This window comes from Dipodomys merriami, unplaced genomic scaffold, assembly GCF_024711535.1.
Source record: "Dipodomys merriami isolate MVZ:Mamm:240054 unplaced genomic scaffold, mDipMer1.0.p SCAF_34, whole genome shotgun sequence".
NCBI classification, from domain to species: domain Eukaryota; kingdom Metazoa; phylum Chordata; class Mammalia; order Rodentia; family Heteromyidae; genus Dipodomys; species Dipodomys merriami.
Window position 1 is genome coordinate 15,423,604 of NW_027204937.1, and position 12,718 is coordinate 15,436,321.

The 12,718-nt window shown below is 38.9% G+C and overlaps 1 protein-coding gene across 6 annotated transcripts in view; it reads right to left on the reverse strand.

Annotated features, from left to right (window-relative positions):
* LOC138803460 (coiled-coil domain-containing protein 30-like) overlaps window positions 1–12,718 on the reverse strand; it is a 103,235-nt gene that overhangs the window by 37,069 nt on the left and 53,448 nt on the right. For all 6 annotated transcript variants that reach the window (XM_069987504.1, XM_069987502.1, XM_069987505.1 and 3 more), the window contains one exon: window positions 8,979–9,158. In XM_069987504.1, coding sequence (XP_069843605.1) covers window positions 8,979–9,158 — 180 coding nt within the window. The remainder of the gene's footprint in view (window positions 1–8,978; window positions 9,159–12,718) is intronic.

Consider the following 12,718-nt stretch of genomic DNA (forward strand, 5'->3'; position numbering starts at 1 on the left):
CTGTATTCCCCTCTCAATAATCAAGGCCTCTTAGTGCCAGAGAGTGGGTGAATGACCAGTTCCTACTGAGGAATATCAGAACATTGTAAATGTGTACACAAGGCCAAGGAATCACAGACAAAATGCTAAGACAGTGAACGTGGTCCTTGTGGATAACACAATTCCATGGTCTCAGAATTTATCGTGTCGTAACTACAGTCACTCTGTATGTGTCTTTAGTAAATTAACCAATCAGATTCTACCAAGCGATTCTAAAAGTAAATAGTTTTCTTGGGCCCTGGTTGAGCATCAGATGAGCAAAACTGCACTGGAGGGATAATGACTGCTGACTTGGTATAGCTGTAAGGTTTCATTAAAGAAGGCAAAGCAACTAAAGCTTCAGGAACCAAATCCAACACACAGGAAATATCCAGTGAAAAGTAACTCCCATTATTCAAGAATCACAGAATGTCTACTGTGTGTGAAGTATGGAATGGAGGCTAATACAATTTCACGTTTGTTAGGCTTTCATGTCTGTAAAGTAGCTCAGATTGGTATTTTATTTCATTTTAAACATGCAAACCTGAATCTTAAATAGAGTTGGCAAATGAGAAAGCTGGGGTCTGAATACAGATTCTAATGCAGTAGGGTGCAGCATATTGATAAAAGCTGTTAAATGTGTGTATTTACTCTATCTCTTAGGGGAAAAAAACCCAATAGGGAAGCAGAGCAAAGGTAAAATTTGATTCTTTGAAAAGGCTAACAAAATTAATAAGCTGATCAAGGGAAAAGAAACAAAGCATAGACAATAAATACCATGAAAGTAAAAACAACAATCACGATGTTATTTTTTTAAAAAGTATTTTTGAGAGAGCATGTCACTACATTGTCCAGGATGCCTTAATATTCCTTGGCTCAAGCAATGTTCCTGCCTCTAGGTAGATGGGACTATAGGCATAGGCTAACATGCCTGGCTTTTTATTTTTAAAGTTTTAAAGCTATAAATCAAATAGTAGAAAATAAAATATACCATGATATAAGAAGAAAGTTTTAAAAATTGACTTCTTATAAGTGTTAAAGAAATGGGAGTTACCAGTTCCAAATCTTCCCCAAAAAACCTCTCAAAGTCTTTAAGTATTAATTCAAAACTCTCAAATAAAGGCCTTAGGTATGAATTCTTGTAATAATTTAAGAAGAAACCATTGCTAGTCTTCACAAACTCTTCCAGAGAACAAAAAGAGAAGGTATGTCACTCATCTTAAGAGGCTGGGAGAACTGTCAGACCAATATCCAATGAGGGGCTGGGAAGGTGGCTCAGTGGTAGAGCGCTTGCCTCGCATGCCTGAGGCCCTGGGTTTGATCCCTCAGCACCACATACACAGAAAAAGCTGCAAGTGGTGCTGTGGCTCAAGCAGTAGAGTGCTAGCCTTGAGCAAAAGTAGCTCAGGCCCTGAGTTCAAGCCTCAAGACTGGCAAAAAAAAAAAAAAATCCCAATGAGGACTTTTTAAGAACAGGGAAATAATAGGCTAGTTTCAGTCATGAACACACATGCCAAGATTCCAAATAAATATTAACAAGCTAAATATAGTGATATACAAATAGTAAAATCATTGATAATTTATGATGAAGAAGGATGTATCTTAGAAATACAAAGTTGGGTTAACAGGAGAAAAATCAGCCAATGTCATTCAGCATATTAATACATTTTTTAAAAAATCTCATATTTTCAAAATATTTAGCCAGGTGCCAGTGGCTCATGCCTATAATACTAGCTACTCAGAAGGCTGAGATCTGAGGATTGTGGTTTAAAGCCAGCCTGGACAGGAAAGTCTGTGAGACTTATCTCTAATAAACCATCAGAAAACCAGAAGTGGTACTGTGGTTCAAGTGATAAGAGTGCTAGCTTTAAGCTGAAGAGCTGAGGGACAGTGCTTGCGCCCAGAGTTCAAGCCCCATGACCAACAAAACAATACAAAAATTAGAAAAAATAATTTGACGAAATTCAAAATATATTTCTCATAAAACATTGAGCAAACTAACCCTAGAAAGTGACTTCCTTAATGTGGTAAAAAGATCTATCTGTCTGTCTGTCTGTCTGTCTATTTATCTATCTATCCATCTATTTACCTATCTATCTGAGACAGAGTTTAATATTAGCTGGAACTCACAATCTTTCTATCTCAGCTTAAAGTACTAGGGTTATGGTATGCACCACTATTTCTAGCCAAAAACATTACACTACTACTAATACTACTACTATTAGTGCCATTGTGGACCTTCAACTCAGGGCCTGGGCATGCTGTCCCTGATCTTTTTGTTGTTGTTCAAGGCTAGCATTTTATCACTTGAGCCAAGTTTTTTGGTAGGTTTTTTTTTTTGTTGTTTGTTTGTTTTAATTGGAGATTAGAGTCTCACAGATGTTCCTGCCCAGGCTATTCCTCAACCATCCAAACTTTAATCTCAGATCTCAGCCTCCTGAGTAGGTAGGATTACAGGTGGGGCTCACTGACCCCTGGCCAGTCTCTGGAAGCTTACTAACTGATGAAATCTTACTTTGAGATTGAGACTGAGAAAAGGATGCTCACATTCACCAATTCTTGTTACTATTACAATAGCCAGTACAGAAATAAGAAACAGTAATGAAAATCATATATTTGGAAGAGACAAAAGAAAATTATTTTTATTCTCACATGATAGATTTGCTTTTACAGAAAATGAGCGACACATAAATTATAAAATGAAAACACATGACATAAAAAGCCTTACAAAGTTTTTATTAGAAAAAAACCCTGGTATTTTTATATATTGGCAATAGTTAGAAAATGAAATTTTTGAAAGGTTACCACTTACAGAAATAAACCCACACAGCAACAGGCATCTGACAAAGATGACAAAAAATATACATTGGAGGAAAAGTGCTAGGGAAATTGGAATCTTCAACATATGAAAGACTGAAACTAGATCTCTACCTCTTTCCCTATACAAAAATAAAGTTAAAATGGATCAAAGAGTAATCTAAGACATGAAACTTTGAAACTCCTATGGGAAAGCAAACACTTGAAGATACAGGCTTACGTAACAACTTTCTGAATAGGACTCCAATAGCTGAGCAAATAGGAGCAAGAATTGACAAACAGAATACATTAAATAAGCTTCCTGCACACCAAAGGAAAAACCATAACCACAAGGAAGAGATAGTCTACAAAATGAGAAAAAGTCTCTATCAGCTACCCATCTGAAAAGGATAATATTGAAAACATAGACAGACGTCAAAATATTAAACACCAAAAGAACAAAAACCGAATCAATAAAGGGGCAAGTGAATTGAGTAACAATTCTCACAAGAAGAAATACAAATGGCTAATAGATACATAAAGAAATGCAACACTCTTAGCCATAAAGGAAATATAAATCAAAATTATCCCAAAATTCTACCTCACCCCACCCAGAGGCTAGTGAGGATGTAGAGGAGAAAGGGCCCCTGTTTGTGGGAATGTAAACTAGCCCAGCCCTCATGGAAATAAGAATGGAACTTCCTCAAAAAACTAAAAATAGTCAGGTGCTTTAATCCTAGCTATTCAGGAGGCTGAGATCTGAATGTTTCAGTTCAAAGCCAGCTCAGACAGGTAAGTCTATGGGACTCTTTTTGCCAATTAAGCACCAAAGAAGCCAGAAGTTGAGGTGTAGCTCAAGTGGTAAAGCTTTAGCCTATTTCAGCACCCAGGTCCTGAGTTCAAACCCCAGGATTAGCAAAAAGTTTTAAGAAAACTCAAAACAGAACTTCTCTATCATCCTGCTATACAACGCCTAGGCATATATACAAAGAAATGTAAGTCAGCATACTATAGAACGCCTTCATTGCTACATTTTTGTTACAGCCCTATTCACAATTGCCAAGCTATGGAAATAGCCTAGGTACCCACCAATGGATGAACGGATAAAGAAAATGTATTATATATACAATAGGATGTTGTTCAGAAACAACTTTAAAGGCTGATAGTACCAAGAAGTGGTAAGGATGCGGGGCAATGCTAACCTTCATGCGCTATTGGTGAAAGATAAAACTTGAAAAAAGCATTTAGGTAATATATAGGCTATGATGCAATCATTCCACTACCTCTCTTCCTAGAGAAATACATATTTGTGGTCATAGACAGTATTCTATGAATACTTCAAATCAACTGCTTTCATTGATCATGATATTCAAGGCAGAGTCTTACATTTGTTAACTGAGTATATCTGAAAAATGTGCTCTTATACTCAGTTCCAAGGCATGGATAGAAAGCTGCTTGGGTAAAAGCTGTTTGAGTGTCCAGTGTTCAGCTCACTTTCTCACTTTGCATTAATGTTTTCTCTTACTCAGAGAAATGTCATCTTCAAAAATGTTAACCAACATGTAAAATTGACCACTTTATTATATAGAACAGAAGTGAATGTATGTAGAAAAGAAGAAATTGTGCTCTAGGAGCAAAATGTTTCCTATCATTAGTGAGTAAAGATAGGTAAGTGTTGGAATTTTGAAGCACTGGATTGGCTCAAGATGATGAAACCTGAACTTCTTATTGTAAATAGAGAGGATTCAAAATCCTTTCACAATATATTGCCCACTGACTCCACAGAGTAAGACAGGCCAAGGCTTGAGTCTATGGTTGTTAGTGATGGAGCCAATATTCAGTATCTTGGTAATGCTGGAATGATCAAATACCGCAGCACTGGTGCAAACACTGTTATGGCTGGTGATGTGTGCTTCCAGAGTATATTCATCAGCAAGAAGAAGATCCAGTACAATGTCTCAGTGTTGGCAGAGTGACATCCAGCCTACTAAAGCTCTACTTTATGATATCACAAAGTGGGAAGCCTGTACAATGTCCACAAAACACAGGGAAAGTATATAAATAATGTATATTTTCCTACAATAGAATAGTATACTGTACAGCAAAATGAGAGAGCAATGGCTCTGCACTACAACACGGGTGGCTCTTGCACACAGAACTGATCATAAAAGGACAGGCACAAGATGAACATACTTGATATATTTGCAAAGTATTTTTAAATGGGCAGGGGTTAGGGTGTGGGCTTAGTGAAAGAGCACTTATCTAGTATGCATGAAGCTTGTTGTTTGATCCAGTACTACAGGCAATAAAACACATGGAAAAGCTAAACTATATTGTGTGGGATTTGTGCATAGGAAGCAAAACTATGAAGTAAAGCAGAGGAGCTTAATGATTGATGCCAAGGTGGCAAAGCAGTGGTATGAGATGGGAAAATGTATAGGCTGGCAGCCCTGGGTGGTGAGTGTATGAGGAGTTAAAGTTACAACTTGTTAAACTCTAGGTCTACATTTGGTGGTCCTCCTCCTCTTCCTCTTCCTTCTCCTCCTCCTCATTCCCTACCCTCCTTTTTCTTTTTTGTTGGTTGTGGGGGCTTGAACTCTGGGCCTGAGCACTGTCCCTTAGCTCTTCAGCTCAAGGCTAGCACTCTACTACTTGAGCTGCAGTGTCACTTCCAGTTTTCTGGTGGTAATTGGAGATAAGAGTCGCACAGACTTTCCTGCCCGGGCTGGCTTTGAACCGAGATCTCAGCCTCCTGAATAGCTAGGATTACAGGCGTGAGCCACTGGTGCCTGACTTGATGCTTTTTCTGAGTGTGAAATTCCATATTAGTTGTTTGGGCTTAAATTTGGATTCTATTTATTAGGTTTACAACCTTGAATCATTCCCTCATTTATAACAAGATGGCTCTTCAAGGGTGAAGGGAGGTTTATAAAAGATGGAGTCAATGAAAGGTAACTATTGTAGATCATACTGCTGACATGTCAGGCACCATCAGAAAGATTTGAACCCTGAAAGACTGTTCATTGAGTCAACAAATGTTAATAGTGTATCAATCATATGTAAGGCATCATGGTCTGTGTAAGTTTTATTTTTCAGTACTGGGGCTTCACCTCTGAATCTTATGCTTGCTAAGCAGGTGCTCTACTACATGAGCCATACCCCCAGCCATTTTTAGCTTTAGTTATTTTTAGAGTCTTGCTCCTCCTCCACAATGGTAGTCTCAATCTGCGATCCTGCAACCTATGCTTCTTGCATGGCTGGATAAAATACCATGACCGGCTTGTTGGTTGAGATGGGGTCTCATTAACTTTATGTCTGGCTTGCCTGCAAACTGAATACTGATCTGAGTAGTTCTGATAAAGTATTACTTGAATATGTTCAGAGTTAAGATGATCTAAGAAATATCTTTGAAGGAAAAGGTAAAAGGCTGTCATCTGAAGAGACATATTTAAAAATTTAAAGCTACATAACTACAAAGGTTTAGGGAATATAATCAATATTTTAAAACTTGCGAAGAAGAAGCTGGGAATATAAATCAGAGATGGTATATGTGCCTAGCATAAATGAGGACTGGGTTTGATCCCCATCAACCAAACAAATAAACTTCTGCCCCCTCCAAAAAAAGGCCCCATAAAACTCATGACTGGAGAGGGTAGGGAAGAAGTTTATTCAGATGATAATGAAATACCAGAATTTTTAAGAAGGCCTTCCTTTTAGATCGAGATAAATAAGCATTTGTTGTTTTCCTTTATACTTCCCTACAGATTATGACCAAAGAACCTTTCTCTCTGTCTCTGTCTCTGTCTCTGTCTGTCTCTGTCTCTCTCTGCCTGCTCTAGGGCTTGAACACATGGGTTAGGCACTGTCTCCGAGCTTTTCTTGCTCTAGGCTAGGCTCTACCAATTGAGTCACAGCTCCACTTATGGCTTTTTGATAGTTAATTGGAAATAAAAGTCTCATATTTTCCTGCCCAGAGTGGCTTCAAAACACAATCCTCAGATCTTTACCTTCTGAGTTAGCTAGGATTAAAGGCCTGAGTCACCAGTGCCCAGTCTTTCCTTCCCTCCCTCCCTCCCTCCCTTCCCTCCCTCCCTCCCTCCTTCTTTCCCTCTCTCTCTCCCCTCTCTTCTCTTCCCTTCCTTTCCCTTCCCTTTTCCCTTCCCTTCCACCTTTCCCTCTCTTTCTCTTCCCCTCTCCCTCTTTCCTCCCTCCTTCATGTTCTTTTTGCTGGTAGTGGGGTTTGAACTTAGGGCCTCGCTCTTGCTTGGCTTTTTCTACTCAAGATCAGCACTCTACCACTTAAGCCACATCTCCTCTTCTGTTTTTATGTCATTTTTCAAATAAGAACCATTTCCCTCAATAGATTTGTGAAGGTAAACTTCTCTCATAAAGTGCCAGGTAGTACATACTTTAGACATGAATTTTTTTCTTTTTTGTCGGTCATGGGGCTTGAACTCTGGGCTTGGGTGCTGTCCTTGTGCTCTTCAGTTCAAGGCTAGTGCTCTACCACTTGAGCCACAGTGGCACTTCCAGTTTTCTAGTGGTTTATTTGAAATAAAAGTCTCATGGTCTTTCCTGCCCTGGCTGGCTTTGAACCATAACTAGGATTATAGGCATGAGCCACTAGAGCCTGGCTATCTACATGTTTTCCAGATGGGTTTTATACTATAAAAGTAGATTTGAGTAATGACTGGAGAGGCCATAAGAACTTCAAGTCTTGCCAGGCCAGTGGCTCAGCCCTGTAATCTTAGCTACTCAGGGGGCTGAGATCTGAGGATCCAAGTTCAAAGCCAGCAAGACTCTTATTTCCAATTAACTACCAGAAAACGAAGTGGTGCTGTGGCCCAAAGTAGTAAAGCACTAGCCTGGAACAAAAGAGCTCAGAGACAGTGCCCAGACCCTGAGTTCAAGGCCCATGGCCATTAAAAAAAAAAAGAAAAAGAAGAAAAGGGAAAGAGGAGCAACCCTAGAAACAGGAGCAAAGAGGCTCAAAATGGCAGTCCTCCCCCTGGGTGCATTTACCCCTTTTAGACTAAGTGAGGAATCTGGTTGAAACCTTTCCTAGGTAAGTGGTTATATAACCTGGAAACTTCTATTCAGTTATTATTTGTAAAATGTTGAATTCCAGAACCTTTAGGGACTTCTAGAAACTAAGTCTCTAATATAGAGAGTTGAACCATAATTAAAGGAAGGTCTATTGATGCAATGGTTCATTTTGAGCCTTATGGCTCAGAAAATTTGTATATGGAAGCTCTACCTAGATTATTTTTAAAACAAACATGTTTGAGGGATTTCCTTTGTTTTTGTTTTTGTTTTTGCCAGTCCTGGGGCTTGAACTCAGGGCCTGGCACTATCCCTGAGCTTCTTTTGCTCAAGGCTAGCACTCTACCATTTGAGCCACAGTGCCACTTCTGGCTTTTTCAGTTTATGTGGTACTGAGGAATGGAACTCAGGACTTCATGCATGCTAGGCAAGCACTCTACCACTAAGCTACATTCCCAGACTGGGATTTCCTTTTAACATGTTGCTTATGTTAGGAAAACCAACTTTGTCCTCATGAAGTGAACCTTTGTACTGATAGTGACATTGATTGAACCGATTTGTTAAGGATAAATAAATCTAGTGATATACAACAAGGGCAGGACAATCAGGGTTTTAGCCTAGGTCACTGAAATTTAGTAAGTGATAAAAATTAAGATAATGATTTAAATAGATGGCATCACTTTAAACTTTTTCCTGTTTACTAATATCATGTATGCTCAAGCAGAAGAGAAATGACTGAGTTTTGTCCCTATTTATCCAGAAAAAGTTAAAGGAGGAATTTTTCCACTAATTCTTGAATCCTATGATGAATTATACTATTGAGGAATTTGTGTGTGTGTGTGTGTGTGTGTGTGTGTTTGCGCGTGCACGCACTCAGGGCTGGTGCTCTACCACTTGAGCTATGTCTCTAGTCCAGTATTTTGATAGTTAATTGGAGATGGAGTCTCACAGACTTTCCTACCAGGTTGGCTTTGACCCATGATCCTCAGATCTCAGCCTCCTAAGTAGCTAGGATTACAGGTGTGAGTCACCAGTGGCTGGCCAATGTGAAGGAACTGTAATACACATATTCCCAGGGCTGGATGAGATCTTTGGACAAAGGATGTTCCCACTTGAGTTACCTTAATGTTTTCTTCCTGCAGTAAGCTATTATGTTGCTTTAAGTCCGAGTTCTTTCCTCGCTCATACCGAAGCTCTTTTTCAGCTGAGCTGCAAAGAATTTGAAGCCGGTGCAAATTCTGACGAAGTTGTTGTACTTCATCTTGCTGCTGGTATTTTAGCTTTTCTCCAGACAATAGATACTAAAGCAAACATTATAAAAGAAACATATAATGTCAGAATGTGTTTATTCACATATATATGTTTTTGGAGCTAGCTTCCCTACCACAAATTACTTTCATATTTATGGCTAGTTAGTAATGTTAATAAATTTAACAACTTTTTTTTTTTTTTTGGTTGGTCGTGGGGCTTGAACTCTGGGCTTAGGCACTGTCCCTCAGCTCTTCAGGTCAAGGTGAGCGCTCTACTGCTTGAGCCACAGCACCACTTCCGGTTTTCTAGTGGTTTATTGGAGATAAGAGTCTCACAGACTTTCTTGCCTGGGCTGGCTTTGAACCGTGATCCTCATATCTCAGCCTCCTGAGTAGCTAGGATTATAGGTGTGAGCCACTGGTGCCAGGCAGAATTTAACAACTTTTATATACCAAAAATACTAAAGAAATTGTGGAACAAAAGCAGAGAAGCATAAACAATCTTCTAACTTTTCATATCCACGAAAAGCAACTGAAGCATGGACAAAACTTTATTTACTTATTTAGGGCATATTTCTGTGTGTGTGTATCTGTCTGCCTGAGGGCATAAACAAAGAAAATTTAGCAATGTAGCCTTCTTCATCACTTGCCTTGTACTACCTGATGATCCTTCTCCAGTTACTAGTCAACACATCCTTTTAAGGCTGTAATATATCATTGCATATTTTGTTTTGTTTTGTTTTTGTCGGTCGTGGAGCTTAAACTCTGGGCTTGGCGCTGTCCCTGTGCTCTTCAGCTCAAGGCTAATATGCTTTACCGCTTGAGCCATAGTGCCACTTCCTCATTGCATATTATAAACAGCAGATCATACTATTACACTACGTACCATTGTATGATACCTCATTGTCTTTATCTGTTCACTGCTGTATACTTAAGTTGACTATCCTGGAAAGTGGCACAATTAGACATAAGTACAGCTATCTCTTCAAAATATTAATTTAAATTCCTGAGATACATACCAAGAAGTGGAATTGCTGGATTATTTGGTAAATTTTAAATTTTTCGAAGAATCTTCATACCATTTTCCATAATGCTAATGTACATTTCCACAAATGGTGTACAAAAGTGTCCTTTTCTCCATATGTTCACCAACAAATTTTTTTTTGAGAATAACCATTTTCAGTGGAGTGAATAGTTCATTGAAGTGATAACTCATTGTGGTTTTCCTTTGCATTTCTCTAATCATTAGTGAAGATGAAGTTTTAAAAATATGTATGCCTATTGGCTTTTTTTTTTTTTTTGCTGTTGGTCGTGGGGCTTGAACTCTGGGCCTGGGTGCTGTCCCTCAGTTCTTTAGCTCAAGGCTAGTGCTCTACCACTTGAGCCACAGAACCACTTCCAGTTTTCTGGTGGTTTTATTGGAGATAAGAGTCTTACGGACTTTCTTGCCTGGGCTGGCTTTGAGCTGCAATCCTCAGATCTCAGCCTCCTGAGTAGCTAGGATTACAGGTGTGAGCCACCTGTGCCCAGCTGCCTATTGGCTTTTTACATGTCTTTTTTTGACAAGTGTCAATTTGGGTATTATGCCCATTTTTAAATCAGGTTGTTTTGTTGTTATTGAGTTCCACATTTTTTGGATATTAGTTTCTTACTTGATATAATTTGAAAATATTTTCTCCCAACTCCTAAATTCTGAATTATATTGATTGTTCCTTTGCCAAGCAGAAAGAAGCTTTAAAGTTTGATATAAAACCACTTAATAATTTTTGCTATTGTTACCTATGCTTTGGGAGGTCATAGCCAAAACAAAATCTTTGCCAAACCCCATGTTAAACTTTATCCTTCAGTGACCATCAGCTGATGGGTGGATAAAGAAAATGGGGTAAATATAAACACACGGTGCAAGCTATTCAGCTTACAGAAGAAGGTTATTCTAACACTTGCCATAACATAGATGAACTTGGAAGACACATGGCTAAGTTAAATAAGCCAGGCACAAATAAGACAAATGCTACCTGGGTCTTTGTATATGTGGAATTAAAAAAAGTCAAACCTGTAGAAGCAAGGAGTAGAACAGTTGGTGACAGGCATTGAGGACTGGGAATGGCGGGGTAATTAGGTGTGGGGGAGAGTCAGAAGACACAAGTTTCAGTTCACTGTACTGAAAAAGTACCAGAGATCTATTGTACTGCATGGTGACTACAGCTAATAATATGTGCTTGGAAACTGCTAAAAGAGTAGATCTTAAGTGTTCTCACTACTCCCGCACAAAATAAGTATGTGATAGGCAAATTACCTGAGCAATCAGTACACAGTATATACAGGCATCAAAGCATCACACTCTATACCACAAATATATTCAAGCTATTTTTTTTGTTTTGTTTTTCCTGGTCATGGGGTTTGAACTCTGGGCCTGGGCGCTGACACTGAGCTCTTCAGCTCAAGGCGAGCATTCTACCACTTGCGCTATAGTACCACTTCTGGTTTTCTGGTGGTTAATCGGAGATAAGAGCACGGACTTTCCTGCCTGCGATCCTCAGATCTCAGTCTCCTGAGTAGCTAGGATTACAGGCATGGGCCACCAGTGCCCACCTACATTCAAGTTTTTGTTGTTAGGTGCTTTTGTTTTATGAGAAGGCTTTTGTTATATGTATCAGGCTGGCCTCACTCCAGCAATCTTCCTGCTTTAGCCTCCTGTAGTTACTTTGACTGCAAACACTATGAAATGCCTTCATCACCACGCTGGCTGCTCATTTAACCTGTGTATCACCAGGCTTGGCAATTTATATATTTACTGACAGCCATAACTTAATAAGGCTGGGAATTTCTGAACATACTCTTTTATTAGTTCCCTCCATTCAGTTTAACTACTTTAACTTTTTTTTTTTTTTTTGCCAGTCCTGGGGTTTGAACTCAGTTCCTGGGCACTGTACCTTAGCTTCTTTTGCTCAAGGCTAGCACTCTATCACTTGAGCCACAGCACCACTTATGGCTTTTTCTGTGTATGTGGTACTAGGGAATCAAATCCAGGGCTTCATGCATGCTAGGCAAGCACTTTATCACTAAGCCACATTCCCAGCCCCTAAACTACTTTAATTAAAAGACTAGTCATTTGAATTTTTTACAAGAGGTAAGCACACAAATAATTCAAGAGATGAGATATATTTGAAATTTTCTTACTACTGCTTTAGTATATTTATGCCCATGATTTTCTGGAAAGTCTGTCATTATTCTAATTTTATCTTGCTTATATTAAAAGCAGCACAGAACTCCCCAAGTCCTGTTAGTCTTTCAATTCCTATTTTGGTTTAATCAGAAAGGCAATCTGAATCCCCTTGTTCTAGAGCTACAAATCTCTAAGATCCCTACAGAAAGTCTTTAAAGGATTAAAATCTAATTACTAGGAAACCCAGTCTTTGGAATTAGATACATCTGGGTTTCAATTCTGAGTCTACCACTTATTAGTTTGATGGTCTTAGAAAGGGTACTTAAGTATCCATTTCCTTATGAAAAAATCAGGATAATAATAATATATGGTAGATAAAGGGAAGGGTAAGTTAGCACACAGAGGGCCTTAGTAGGATGCCTGACACTGAATGTGCACTCAGTAA